This window comes from Diabrotica virgifera, chromosome 1, assembly GCF_917563875.1.
Source record: "Diabrotica virgifera virgifera chromosome 1, PGI_DIABVI_V3a".
Taxonomy (NCBI): Eukaryota; Metazoa; Arthropoda; class Insecta; order Coleoptera; family Chrysomelidae; genus Diabrotica; species Diabrotica virgifera.
This window is the reverse complement of record NC_065443.1, coordinates 301,764,721-301,780,679: the sequence shown is the minus strand read 5'-3', so window position 1 is coordinate 301,780,679 and position 15,959 is coordinate 301,764,721. Positions and strand designations below refer to the sequence as shown.

The following is a 15,959-nucleotide window of genomic DNA, read 5'->3' as shown; positions in this document are numbered from 1 at the left end:
CATGTGATCTGTCTTTAAAAAGACAACCACATGCAACGGTGACATTAAAATTCTCGCGTTAGAGATCTCATAGTAAATCACGAGGGAAAACCAGGAAAAAAAACCTCGTGATACTATCCCGACATCGTAAGTATTTGGTCTTATATTTAATTTACTCTCAAAATTAATACCAAATTCTGACTTTACTATAATTTTGTTTAAATTATAAATAATGTCAATAATACATGGATATATAAGTAATACTAAAATATTAAATATGTACTAATACTAATACTACGATGTCGGGATAGTATCACGAGGTTTTTTTCCTGGTTTTCCCTCGTGATTTACTATGAGATCTCTAACGCGAGAATTTTAATGTCACCGTTGAATGTGGTTGTCTTTTTAAAGACAGATCACATGCTATGATTTTTTTGTGACGGATATTCTTGAGTTGGGGTTGATTTCATGTAATCGAATGAACTATCTTTCAGTAAAGTCGTCCCAGGAACGCAACTCATAAATATTGGCAATATCATTTTAAAGTCTTCTACTTTAAAATGTATCAATATGTATCTGAATTGCCGATATAAATGAGTCAAATTAAATAAATTATTAGAAGAATTTTTTTACTAAGCAACAACATTTTTGTTTCTGTTAGTAGTATTTTGTATTTTGACAACGGCACCCGATTTGGGCGTCGAAACGTTAATAAAAATCATTTTTTAATAATATTGTGGCTTATTTCCCATTATTAATTAGAACTTGTTCATCGATTGGCCGTTTGGCCCGTTCTCTTGTACGAAGTGAAAGCATGAACGTTAAAGCCCAACTCCGTTAAAAAACTTCAAGTGTTTCAACTGAGGTCTGCGCCGAATGCTTAAACTATCATGGTCGGAGAGAGTCAGAAATGAGGAAGTGTTAAGAATGGCAGGCTTTAAGAATAGGGAATTTTTTTATTACGCAAATACGGGGCACATACGTTTTAATACGGGACGCATATTACAGGGAAAACGATACACTTTTCAGCAACTGGTACTCGAAGGAAAGATAGAGGGTAAGAGCGGTTTAGGGCATAAAAAGATAATATTCATGATTATTTAATTCATAGGAGATTCTGACCAATAGAAAGCTACAGAAATCTGAATTAAATCGATAATTTTTGATTATTTCATTCATAGGAGATTCTGACCAATAGAAAGCTACAGAAATCTGAATTAAATCGATAATTTTTTATAATCTCCCGTCGTTAAGTATATTACGTCAGATGCCCTTCGTTGCTACGAAAAAATACATTCAGTGACATTAATGACAATTAATGTTTTAAAAATTATAAAAGTAATGACTTTCAATCGTCAAATATTTATAAAAACTGTGTGTTTAATGGTACTTACATAAATAAATTACAATAAAATTTTGGTTTTGAACAGTGTTATTCATGAAATAATCGCAACAAATTGCACTCGACCTCTGAAATTAATATAGAATTTTTGCTCTCGTGAGACTTTGACATAATTTCACTCGCCTTCGGCCTTCGTGAAATTAAAACTGTCAAAGTGTCACTCGGGAAAAATTCGATAATTTCAGAGCTCTTGTGCAATTACTACTGATAATGTGACAAATTTTGTAAAAATAAAGGTAAAAATGATAACTATATGTAATGTTTTATATGTATTTATTTATTTCACTGTACTAAGCTTCAATAGCAGGTATTATATTGTTTTTCTTTTTATCTTTAGAAGATGCTTTTAAATCCATTTGTATTTCCTCCAAAGTCTTGCCTTTAGTCTCAGGAATAATATACAAGGACACGATGGCTGCTCCAATGCTACATAACGCAAAGAAGACAAATGGAGCAAAAGTTCCCAAAACACTATTCAAAATATTGAACAATACATTTACAAAAGATATTCCTCCTCCCAAGGCAACCATCATAATAAGCATAGCCTTTGACTTTATACTAACTGAGAACAGTTCTCCCATCATTAGAGTTGGAATGACTGCCAAGCCATAGGACCATCCTATCTGGAATGTAATGAGACAAGTTAATGGCAACCAAGCCACAGAGTCCAGATCCGTGTTAGGGACAAATTCATCGAAGTATAGATAAGCAGCCAATGCCAATATGGCCATGCTGCAAAGGACTAATGAGGATGAATACAAGACTTTCCTACTAAACCTGTCAACTATGAAACTGATTACGAAAATGTTAAAAACTATACAAAGACCACTAAAAATAATGGATGCAGTTTCCGGGCTTACATTTCCTCCAGCTTTTTGTATAATGTATTGATTGTATTGAGTCAGTATTGCATTTCCACTAAATGTCTGGGTTATTCTTAAAAATAGAGCAATTGTTAGAGCCTTTCTGTTGCTTTTAATACAAATCAGATCTTTCCAATTACCAGTCTCTGACATCTGTCTATCAACATCATTTTTAAGCATCGAAAAATCCTTATCAACGTTGGTTTTCCTGGTCAAAAACCTCAAAGACTTCTTAGCAGACTCATCATCTCCTTTCATAATGAAAAAGAAAGGTGACTCTGGCATAAAGTAAAAAACTACAGAAAATAAAACTGAAACAGAACTAAATATACAAGAAGCTGTTAATATATCACAGTAACTTCCAGCAACGTTGATAAAGAACTGTCCAGCATAAATTACGGAAGTGAGGGAATTGCCCCATACTCCTCTAACATCTGGTGAAGCCACTTCTCCAACATAAGCCGGCAGGGCTGACCAAATTATCGCACTCCCTATACCAGCAAAGACCCTTCCGACATAGAACACATATACACTTCTGGCGAATGCGCAAATTAACAACGATAATACTTGAGGTACGCCTACCAGCAGCATAGTCTTTTTTCTTCCTATTAGATTAGTCAATTTGGAAAAGAAGTAACCAGTAAGTACCATGGCCAAGGGCTGTACAATTGTCATATTGTTTGCCTCACTTTCAGAAATGTCGTAGTGTTCTTTGTCGTTAACTAATTTTACTAGGAAAGGTGATGTCCAGGCATACAGTACTCCGTCGTTGAAGGCACCCAAGCAGGCTAAAAAAATAGAAATATTAATATACATATATTAACATGAAGAATGAAGAAGTAAAAAAGAAATCTGCACTAAATATCAAAAACATGAAAGTACTTTATCTAGGACATAAAGAAACTAATCGATATAATAGTCTAAGAGCTAGTGAACCCTCCGACTAACGGTCTTCCTGTAAGGCTAGAAATTTGTATAGTGATAATTCATAGCACACCAAGGCTAAAAACCATGACACCTGACATGACATAAAAACCTGACAGGCATCAACCCTGCACGTGTATCTATCAGGTGAATCTAAAAGTGCATAGTTTAGGGGAAAAATAAACTTTCTCCTGTAAAGTTTAAATTTAAGTATGTGTTTGAGTAAGTCATTTAGAAGAAATGTGTACAATGCCAGGAGATTCTGAAGAGCATAAGACCTTGCCAGGCGAGGGGAAAGATTAGGGGTTTTTCCTAAAATTATTTTTCTTTTTGCATCGAACAAAGTTTTTTTTAGGTCTTTTGAATCATTTCAAACAGAAAAGGTCTTTAGTGACTTTTCTCTTAGGTTAATAGTTTTTGTTATACAGTGAGCACGTAAAGGTTGGAATAAATTCATTTTCTCGAGAATGGACGATTTTGGAAAAAAAATCCCGAAACAGGTCAATTTTTATTTTTAAATTGCGACTTTTTGGCATATATATTATACTAGTGACGTCACCCATCTGGGCGTGATGACGTCATCTATGATTTTTTTTAAATGAGAATAGGGGTTGTGTAATAGCTCATTTGAAAGGTAATTCAATTCTCTATTCAGTAATATAAACATTAATATAATTATTTTTACAGGGCGTCAAAAAAAAATTTTTAATTAAATTTATTGGTATAAAAAGAAGAATCTGTGTAATTTATTTAATTCAAAAATACATTTTGCTGCTCTCAGAAAACAGGAAATAATGTTTATTTGACAAATAAATATTGTTTTTTGCTTAAATTCAATATTAAAGCAGCCACTCACCTTCCTCTTGACAGTTTGAACATTGAATTTAAGCGAAAAGCAATGAATATTTTTCAAATAAACATTGTTTTCTGTTTTCTGAGAGCGGTAAAATGTATTTTGAATTAAATAAATTACATGCATTCTTCTTTTTATGTCAATAAATGTAATTTAAAAAAAATTTTTTTGGACACCTTGTATAAAGTATTATGTTAATCTTTATATTACTGAATAGAGAATTGAATTACCTTTCAAATGAGCTATCACACGACCCCTATTACTATTTAAAAAAATCATCGATGACGTCATCACGCCCAGATGAGTGACGTCACCAGTATGATATATATGCCAAAAAGTCGTAATTTAAAAATAAAAATTGACCTGTTTTGGGATTTTTTTCCAAAATCGTCCATTCTCGAGAAAATGAATGTATTCCAACCTTTACGTGCTCACTGTATAAGCGATTAACAATTTTGAAAATTGGGAAATCGGCCGTTTTTAACCCTAAATCCAAGGTAGCAAGGTTGCCAAGGTAGGTATATATTCTTTAAACATTGATTGATGAAATCCCGAAGAGTTTTTTGCAATACAATATCAAAAACCCCTTTGTTTTTAATTGCTAATCAAGCGGACGCGACACTGTAGTATAAATGAGGACGTTTGAGTTTGCATAAATTCATTATCTCTAGAATGGGCAAATTTCAAGCGAAATTCTCAGATAGGTCGATTTTTATTTTTAAATGTGACGTCATCCATCTGGGCGTGATGACGTAGTGGATGATTTTTTTTAATGAGAGTAGAGGTTGAGTGATAGCTCATTTGAAAGGTTATTTAATTCTCTATTCAGTAATATAAACCTTAACATAATTATTTATACAGGGTGTACAAAAAATTTTTTTCTTCTTTTTGTCTAAATTAATTTATTAAAAAAAATTTTTGTACACCCTGTATAAATAATTATGTTAATATTTATATTACTGAATAGAAAATTAAATAACCTTTCAAATGAGCTATCACACAACCCCTACTCTCATTTAAAAAAATCATCGATTACGTCATCATGCCAAGATGGATGACGTCACTAGTTTTATATATATGCTAAAAGTCATAATTTTAGAATAAAAATCGACCTTTTTGAGGATTTCTCTTCAAATTCTCCCTTTGTCGAGATAATGAATTTATGCAAACTCAAACGTCCTCACTTATACTACAGTGTCGCGTCCGCTTGATTGGCAATTAAAAAACAAAGGAGTTTTCGATATTGTATTGCAAAAACCTCTTCGGGATTTCATCAATAAATGTTTAAAGAATATCTACCTACCTTGGCAATATTGAAATTTTTAGTTTAATGTCCGATTTAGGGTTGAAAGTGGCCGATTTCGCAATTTTCAAAATTTTCAATCGCTTATAAGAAAAACTATTAACCTAAGAGAAAGATCACTAAAGACCTTTTCTGTTTGGAATGATTTAAAAAACCTAAAAAAATTTTGTTCGATGCAAAAAAGATAATTTTACGAAAAACCCCTAATCTTTCCCCTCGCCTGGCAAGGTCTTATGCTCTTCAGAATCGCTTGTCATTGTACACATTTCTTCTAAATGACTTACTCAGACACATACTTAAATTTAAACCTTACAGGAGAAAGTTTATTTTCCCCTAAACTATGCACTTTTCGATTTACCTTGTAGATGCACGTGCAGGGCTGATGCCTGCCAGGTCATGGTTTTTAGCCTTGGTGTGCTATGAATTATCACTATACAAATTTCTAGCCTTACAGGAAGACCGTTAGTCGGAGGGTTCACTAGCTCTTAGACTATAAGTGTTTCATAAAGTAAAAAAAATACAAGTGCAATAAAATGGGTAGCTAGATGAAAGAAAACCACACTAAGCACCTGTTTGTTATTATTACCAAAAATAAGCATTAAGAAGGAAAACTACAAATATGGAACTAGAACAATTGTTTAAATTAGTAGAAAACAGTATTTTTAATCGATTTAGTTGATTAATATGATTTAGATATACCAAAACAATATACAGACAAATCTCCGATATGCAAACATGGTTGGGACAACAAGCACAGAGTATAATGGAAAAATGCATCAATAAGACATGAAAAAGGAATAATCAAAAAGTAGCTCTCATCCTATTTAATAAAAAAAAATGTGTAGCAAACTCATCAGAAGAATGAAGAAGAAGTCAACAACGACAACAACAAAAATAGAAAACTGAGACTACAATTACACACAATTCGTATGCAATAAATATATAACTGCATAATAATAAATAATAATATCGTATGGCATTTTTGCCGGGGAGATCCTTTCGGATAGTTCCGGCGCTATTTACATCTTTAACCCTGTTTTAAGTAACTAGTGCCGATATACACTAGCCCAGGGGGACCGACGGCTTTACGTGCTCTCCGAGGCACGGTGAAACGGCTCGTGTCATTATTGGAAATGAAAATGGTTTGTCTTTGGCAGGGATCGAACCCACGTCTACTGGCGTATGAGGCCAGCGTTTATGCCGTTATTCCACGGCCGCTCATATATATATATATATATATATATATATATATATATATATATATATATATATATATATATATATATATAAGAAATACTGGATATTAGTGACTGTCGATATAAACAAACAACTAGTTTATTAGGGTTGCAGTCATTAACATCCTGGCCAACCTTCTGACTGCAACCCTAATAAACTAGTTGTTTGTTTGTATATATATATATATATATATATATATATATATATAACTACATAAACTCACATTACACAAACGCATAATAGCAAACAAATATTACAAACAAAAACAAACAAAACAATCAGAATTGATATCCGGAGGGTCCAACACCATCCTTAGATTTGTTCAATTAAAAGCAGGCTATTGTCTACAAGATCTAGGCTAAGTAAATCTACCGTCAATTTTAAAAAGAACATAGCCTCGTAACAACTTTGTTCGTTATACTATACGTATTCGCAGACTGTTTTAAAATATTATTTTTTTTATTTTCGCTATCATTAAGATACGTTGAGTATAATCATCTGCGAAAACTTAGAGACGCGTTATCCCTTCGAGGAACTGTACCCATAAATATATATTTAACCGAATATAAATCAAAAAAACATTCAAGGAATCGGTTGTAAGTGAAGTCAAATGAGACAGGAATAAAAGAAACGAAAAATAAGCAGCGAGCTATCATATAAGCTCAAAAAATATGTCTGCACAACGTTAAAATATTATTTACAAATCTTATCTTAAATCTGCTATGCAACTTAGCTATATTAATATTATACTTGTAGATCTAAGTTAAATAAATACCTTACTAAAAACAAGAAATGATAAGAATATCTACCAAAACGAGAATAGTTTACAAAATCTGTAAAAACACCATTTCATTGAATTTTATCTATGAAAACAGAGCACAAGTTCAAATAAATGTAAACAGTATCAAAAAAAACTTAAAAATATAAAGATACATAATATATAAGAATCATACAGAAGTAAAAAACTTCGTTTGTACAATGGTATAAAAAAGTTTATTAAAAACTATTAAAAGTCATCCAAAAGGATTTGCAAAACGTTTTCAATCTAAATTAGATCATCTTCAGTGCATTCTGCCTAGTACATGGAACTAGCAACCTTATGAAATAGGTAACATCGAGAAATATGGTTTACATGATGACTATATAATATTTATAGTGACTCCAAGTCGATGGTTAAAAGATTAAATGTGTTAGGAGTGCTCAAAGGGCAACATGGTTCTCTGCTCGATAAAAAATCGTGGTTCTTGCCAGTTCAATGATTTTTTTTAAGATTGAACTGGCAAGAACCACGATTTTTTATCGAGCAGAGAACCATGTTGCCCTTTGAGCACTCCTAACACATTTAATCTTTTAACATCGACTTGGAGTCGCTATAAATATTATATAGTCATCATGTAAACCATATTTCTCGATGTTACCTATTTCATAAGGTTGCTAGTTCCATGTACTAGGCAGAACGCACTGAAGATGATCTAATTTGGATTGAAAACGTTTTGCAAATCCTTTTGGATGACTTTTAATAGTTTTTAATAAACTTTTTTATACCATTGTACAAACGAGTTTTTTACTTCTGTATGATTTTTTAATTATGGTATACAGCCAGCTACTGGGTATTTTCCCATTGATTTTATAATATATAAGAGTCAGAAACAGGAAATTGTAAAAGGAAGTTCAAGATTAGTTCAGACCTAGTAGGCCTGAATCCTGTGTATCAACAAAAGTTGATTAATAGCAAGCTGAAAATTTGTTAATAGCTTAACGGTGTCTAGTCGGACAAACTTTGATGTACGGGAACACTGGAACAGGCAGAGTTTTACGTGTGGAACAGGATAAAAATTTGGAACATCAAACTACGAAAACTTCCCATGTATTTTGTCGGAAAGAACTTCCAATTGATTTGTTACCCTTTCATTAAACCCTCATGCAAAATCAGACGGCTATTTATCAACTGTCATATTTCCTGTCATTTTCCTGACGTTCCAAATTTTTAACCTGTTCCACAATTAAAGCTTCCCCTGTTCCAGTGTTCCCATACATCAAAGGTTGTCCGACTAGACACCGTTAAGCTATTAATAAATTTTCAGCTTGCTATTAATCAACTTTTTTTGGGTACGAGGGATCCAGACCTATAGGCCTCTATGCACCCATTATCGGCACAAACTACAGACTAGATTATTTATAGGTATAAGCATATCACGTTAGAACCAATCGAATATATATTTGACAAATAAGTTAAAGATAATAATAGACCAGGGTAGAAAAATAAAAACGGGAAAAAAATCAATACAGGTATTTGAAGGTGCTAAATCGTAGGGAGGATATAGTTAATTAAAAATACATACAGAGGTACTCGTAAATTGACCTCATTTTTTTATAAAAAAATGCCAAAGTCAGAAAATATTGTTTTTTGACTATAGCATTTTTAGTATCATATTTACAGCAAAAGTTGTGTTATGAAAGTTGTGTATCACAAAAAAACGATTAATTTGAATTTTTACAAGTTAAAATCCATAAAGAATTAACCGAGATAATTGCAAAAAACCACGTTTTTTGCACTATTTTGGAAACGTTAATAACTTTTACCAAATAGGCCATAAGGAACTTATTATACCTTGATCATGAGGTAATTAAGTGCCTTTATTAGTTTACAAAAGCTCAAGAAGATCTGTTTGTTAGTTTACAAGTTATGTTAAATGTTTATCCCAGACATCGAATGTTTAAACAATCATTGTTGCCCAAGGAGTGTCTTCAGAGCTTTTTGCCAAAGTGAGATGACTACTTAAGGACTCAAAGTACTAAGAAAGTTAAAAAAAATAATATGTTTGTTTTTTAAATGTTGTTAAACAACTCGATAAAAAAATGGTAAGTTTTTTCCTTGTAAACAATTAGAATATCTTTGTCATTTTTTCTGATAAATAATTATAATTGGTTGTGTCAAAAGGCTGGTAAAAAAATGCAGATAAAAATGAAAAAAAAACTTTCTAGGACCAATAATAGCCAAGTTTTACTTTTTTTTTTGAAAAATCACATCTCTATTGTTTATAAATATTAAAAGTTGAAATTTTTACAGCATCGTAATCAATATCTATATTTTATATGACAATTGATAAATACGAAATATCTTCTATTTAAAACGAGTAATAACCCTTTACAGTCAAGTTACTCACGCTGACTGAGCTGGGAATGTGTGATATGGAAGAATGTCGGAGTCCAGTTTCTCTATTCGAGATTTTGCTATAGAAAGTTCAATTTGGAGCGCTTGAAAAATTTTATAATATCTTAGCTTCCAGAGAACCTAGAGCCTTCAATTTTTTTTAAATTGGGGTAACTCGACGAAAGAATAACAACTAGCTAACTTTCATTGACCGGAAAAATCGGAAAATTCTGGAAAATGGATTTTTTTATTCAACATTCATTTACAACGTTAGCACTAATATATTTTGATAAATATTTTCATAAAATATTATAAATTTGTGAATAAATATTAAAATATAATTATAGTATGTATATATTTATTTATATACAGGGTTGTTCATTTTATTCGCCTCAGTGTCTGTACGGAAAACGACTTGATTTTAAAAAATTCTTCTTAGAAATATACAAAGCCATTAACACTACAATCTAAAAATAATATTAATTATACACAGTGCTTCAAAAAAGAGTGGTATATCAAAGATATATTTTTTATGGAACACCCTACACCTGATGAAATTTTTGAACTGCTCTGAAACAATAAGCTAGACTATACCTAAGTAAAGGGTGTTTTGATTTATTTCAATTTAAAAAAAATGTAAAGTTTTAGAAAAAAAAATAAATAGGTATTTACGAATCTAAGAATTTACGAGTACCTCTGTATGTATTATTAATAAACTATATCCGCCCTACGATTTAGCACCTTCAAATACCTGTATTGATTTTTACCCTGAAACCGCTCATATTTATTTTTCTACCCTGGTGTATTGTGAAGAAACACAAAACACAAAAACACATATTATGTGTTTTTGTAGATACACATTAAAACTAGTTTTGGCCCTATAATGAGGTATGTTTTTGTTTATGTTTTCAGTTTTGTTGAATGTTTTTATTTTTAAATAAATTTTAAATCTAAAAATGTCCGATTAAATAATTATAAATTTTATTACAATAAATATCTGTTCCAATATGCTGAATAGTCTATTATAAAGATCCAAGAAAAAATTTGTCACCGATTCTTAGATTTGTAGATATTAATTTTTTTTTCTAAAACCTTACATTCTTATAAAAATCGAAATAAATCAAAACACCCTGTATTTAGATATAGGAAACCCTTATAAAAATATAGCTTATTTTTTAAGGAAAATTCAAAAATGGCTCACGTGTAGGGTGTTCCATAAGAGAAAATATAACTTTAATTTACCCCTCTTTTTTGAAGCACCCTGTATAATTATTATTAGTTTTAGATTGTAGTGTTAATGGCCCTGTAAATGGCTGTGAAGAATTTTTTTAAATATCAATCGTTTTCCGTACAGAGACCGAGGCAAATACGATGAACCACCCTGTATATACATATACTGTACATTCTATTATTTATTTACAAATTTATATGTTATGAAAATATTTATTGAAATATATTAGTGTTAACGTTGTAAATGAAAGTTGAATAAAAAAGTTCATTTTCCAGAATTTCCCGATTTTTCCGGTGAATGAAAATTAGCTAGTCGTTAATATTTCGTCGAGTTACCCCAATTTAAAAAAAAATGAAGGCTCTAGGTTCTCTGGAAGCGGAGTTATTGTAAAATTTTTCAAGCGCTCCAATTTGAAATTTCAATATCAAAATCTCGACGCGCGAAAGCGGACTCAGAGATCCTTCCCCCATCACACGGTCCTTAAGTCAGCTTGAGTACCTTTATTTTAAAGGGTTATTACTCATTTTAAATAGATGATACACTGTAGTTATTAATTGCAATGTAAAATATTTGTAGATGTCTATTATGATTCTGTGCAAATTTCGACTCTTAATATTTATAAACAATATAGATATGATTTTTCAAAAAAAAAGTATAACTTGGGTATTATTGGTCATAGAAAGTTTACTTTTAGTTTTTAATGTGTGTTTGTTTACCACTTTTCTGATACAACTAATTATAATTATTTGTCGTGAAAAATAACAAAGTTATTCTAATTGTTTATAAGGAAAAAACTCACTATTTATTAAACGACTTGTTTAAGAACATTTAAATAATAAATGTATCGTTTTTTTAATTTCTTAGTAGTTTGAGTCTTTAAGAACTCATTTCACTTTGCTAAAAAGCTCTGAAAATACTCCTTGGGCAACAATAGATGTTTAAACATTCAATGTTTTGGATAAACAATTAACGTAACATGTAAACTAACAAAACTATCTTCGTGATACTTTGCACTCTAATAAAGGCACATAATAACCTCATAATCAAGGTGCAATATGTTCCTTAGGGGATATTTAGTAAAAGTTATTAACATTTATAAAATAGTGCAAAAAATGTGGTTTTTTGCAATTATCTCGGTTCATTATTTATCAATTTTAACTAAGAAAAATTAAAATTAATCGTTTTTTTATGATACACAACTTTCATAATATAACTTTTGCTGTAAATATGATACAAAAATGCTACAGGCAAAAAACAATATTTTCTGACTTTGGCCTTTGTTTATAAAAAACTGAGGTTGATTTGCGAGTACCTCTGTATGCATTTTTAATTAACTATGTCCCCCCTACGATTTAGCACCTTCAAATATCTGTATTGATTTTTACCCTGAAATCGCTCATTTTTATTTATCTGCCCTGGCGTATAATTAAAGAAACAATCAGCCAGACTTTAATCACACCTAGTTTTTGCGGTTTGTTTATAAACGTTGAATACTAAAAGTGAAAAAGTGTAAATTATCGACAAAAATTGTTGATACTTGGACATTTACTGCAAGTTATTTAATTTATTTAATTAAATCGAGTTATTACCAATGATTTCGTGTTGGTGTAAGGACCGTACTCAGGTTCCGTAGATCAATATGAACGAAGCTTCATCATCAAATGTTTTTCCTCAACAAGAAATTCCCAAAAATGATGCTACTCCACCAAAGTTATATTCAACAGTTTTAAATGAACCTACCAGTATATTATTTCCGTCCAAAAAACAAGCAGTTGTAATAAATTCAGTTATAAATTCAAAAATCGAGGATTACCTGAATGCTGTAGCCAACTCAATTGACCCCAAAAATATACTTGCTATATCCCGAATTGTTAACGATCGTATATGCATCTACTTCACTTCAGAAAATATTGTTGAAACATTTTTGAAAACAGACAATGGGATAATAATAGTAAATTAAACTGTACAAAAGATACCAGTCCTGGACCTGATAACATTCCAGTTGCCTTTTTAAAATCATTACCAGAAGAAGGTAAACAATACTTACTAAAAATTTACAATTTTATCTGGACAAAAAATTTATTTCCAGATAGTTGGTACCAGTCAATTATTATTCCAGTCATTAAGCATGGAAAAAGTAAATCAGACCCTGAGTCTTATCGACCGATCTCGCTGACATGTTCTATATGTAAAATTCTGGAGAAAATGGTAAGCAATATAGTACTGTGGTATCTAGAAGATAAACAACTTCTTACCCCTATTCAAAGTGGTTTTAGGAAATCAAGGTCTACTTTAGATAATCTAGTTGATATAGAATCCCAAATTCATGAAGCATTTGGATGCAATCAAGGGTGTTTAGCAGTTTTCTTTGACATAACTCATGCTTATGATACAATTTGGATATCTGACATATTAAAAAACTTATCCAGATGGTCAATCAAAGGTAACATCCTTAAATTTATAAAAAAAATTCTAAAATTTTGTCAGTTTAAAGTTCGTGTAGAAATGTTTTTTCAGAGCCAAAAACGCAAATTAACGGCATCCCACAAGGTTCTACACTAAGCGTAGTACTGTTCCTTATTGCGATTAATGATATCTCTAAATCTTTTAGTTCATTAGTAAAAGCATGCTTAATTGCTGATGATCTTGTCATATTTTCTAGAGAAAAAAATGTTTTAACACTTACCAGATATATACAAGCCTCTATTAATCAACTAGAAAATTGGTCAGAGAGATGTGGTCTACAGTTTTGTCCAAACAAAACAAAAGCAATTTTCTTTAGCAAGAACCCAAAAACATCATATTACCACCTAATCTCACCTTAAACTCGTTACCTATTGCTTATGTTGAATCAACTACCTTCTTAGGAATAAAACTAGATCATAGGTTAACCTGGAAAGATCATATTTTTCATCTTCGACAAATAACTCAAAGTTTATTGAAAAGCATATCTCACAAAGAATGGGGAGCTGATTTCCAAACACTCATAACTGTCTACAGAACGCTTATTCGTTCTAAACTAGATTGTGGCGCAGTTGCTTACAATTCAGCCCAAGCACCAATACTTAAATTACTAGACCCTGTACATAATACAGCAATAAGAATAACGCTGGGAGCTCATCATACTAGCCCGATTGAAAGTTTATACTGTGAATCAGGTGAACCTTCCCTTAAACTAAGAAGAAACTACCTAAGCCTTGTATATGCAGCTAAACTGTCTGCTAATCCACATATACCGACATTTAAAAACACGTTTTCTGACAGATTCACATCGACATTTAACAGCTCACAAAGATTAAGTCCGCCGTTTTATATCCGGATACAAAGATTACAAAATAGCTTAAACATACATTTTCCTGAGATATACAATGTCTCTAACCTTAAACATCAACTTCCTTGGAGAATGCAGCTGCCTATTTGTGATACAAGTCTTACTATCCATGACAAATATGACACACCACATAGTATAATTAAAAAGAAAGCAGCAGAGAAATTAAACTCTGCTAAGGACTTCCACATTTTTACAGATGCGTCTAAATCTGACAATGGGGTAGGGGCTTCTTTTACAGCTTTACATCAAGACTTCTCCTTCTCACTGTCCCTTCAATCAACCGTATTTTCCGCAGAACTTCTTGCTATTTTGCAAGCAATAACATTTGTAAACAATAAAAACATAAAAAATTCTTTGATAATAACCGACTCTTTAAGTGCCCTCAGCTCTATGAAACAGTTATACGCAAAACATCCCATCTTATTGCTTATAAAGTCAGAACTAATGAGATGTCAAGAAAACGATCGATATGTTAAATTCCTTTGGGTTTCGTCACACTGTGGTATAACTGGAAATGAAAAAGCTGATCAGTTAGCAAGGGAGGCAACAGAAAATCCATAATCAACATTAGTCACTAAATGCGTTCATAGCGACCTGAAGCAATACTTTAAAAACAAAATAAGTGAGAATTGGCAACTTCTCTGGAACAATTCAGAGACATCTATGAAGAACATTAAAGAAGAGGTAGCTGTATACAATCTTCCACGCAAGCGACGAGACCAAGTATGCATCTCTAGGTTACGTATAGGCCATACGAAGTTAACACACGATTACCTTCTAACTAACGAACAAATTCCCATTTGCTACAGTTGTGATTGTGTAACTACAGTGAACCATGTGCTAGTGGACTGCCCTTTGTACACCCTAGAGCGACATCAAGGTGGATTACCGACTACATCCAAAGAGTGCTTAAACGGTTTAAATAACGATAGAACTATAAACTTTTTAAAAAATGCAAGACTCCTTCACAAAATCTAATGTAACATTTTAATCATTTATGTAATTATTGTACCATGCTAATAACCCGCAGTGGTTGATGCAATTTTGTAAATAAAAAAACAGCCACAAAAAAAGTTGTTATATTTCTTACCTGCCAAAATTGCTACAATCTGCGGCCAAACACATCCCACTTCGGACTCAGTCTCATTGTTCTTTGGTTTTTCACAAGTCTTCATGGTGCCTTTCGTCATGTTGCTGCTAAACTGCCACCTTTTGCCATTCGGTATTTTACTTCATAGCAATGGTCTGCAGTGTCTGCAGTAACAGAGTTACATTCTGAAACGACATAAAAGCCCAGGTTTGTTTTTATACTAGACGAGTCTTGAATATTTACTTCAGGATCATTAAGTTAAATAGTTGCTAAGCACGAGAGAGATATTCCGCAATTTATTTAGAACTGTTTTCTTATTAATTAAATTTTAAACAGTTCTGATAAAGATAAATAGGCCTGGATCCCGCGTACCAAAAAAAACTTGATTAATAGCAAGCTGAAAATGTGTTAACAGCATAACGGTGTCTATAAGTCGAACAAACTTTGATGTATGCGAACACTGGAAGAGGGGAAGTTTTAATTGTGGAACGTGCGATCCTGATAAGTTTATGATTGTGAAAACTAGCAGGTTGTTTTTAAGTTTATTTAATAAAGCGAATAGTCCTGGCGTGGAGTTAATAAGTAGTAAGGCA

The 15,959-nt window shown here is 31.8% G+C and overlaps 1 protein-coding gene across 2 annotated transcripts; it reads right to left on the bottom strand.

Annotated features, from left to right (window-relative positions):
• Window positions 1-1,637: 1,637 nt before the first annotated feature.
• LOC114340789 (facilitated trehalose transporter Tret1-like) lies at window positions 1,638-15,676 on the bottom strand. 2 transcript variants are annotated; one of them, XM_050642235.1, is made up of 3 exons: window positions 15,367-15,636; window positions 13,632-13,837; window positions 1,638-3,032 (listed from the first exon to the last, which is right to left on the bottom strand). In XM_050642235.1, the coding sequence occupies exon 3, from the start codon at window positions 2,917-2,919 to the stop codon at window positions 1,672-1,674; it is 1,248 nt and encodes a 415-aa protein (XP_050498192.1). In that variant the 5' UTR covers window positions 2,920-3,032; window positions 13,632-13,837; window positions 15,367-15,636; the 3' UTR covers window positions 1,638-1,671. The 2 variants fall into 2 exon arrangements, with proteins under 2 accessions (XP_050498192.1, XP_028147361.1); XM_028291560.2 differs by lacking the exon at window positions 13,632-13,837 and having other exon boundaries at window positions 15,367-15,676.
• Window positions 15,677-15,959: the final 283 nt, after the last annotated feature.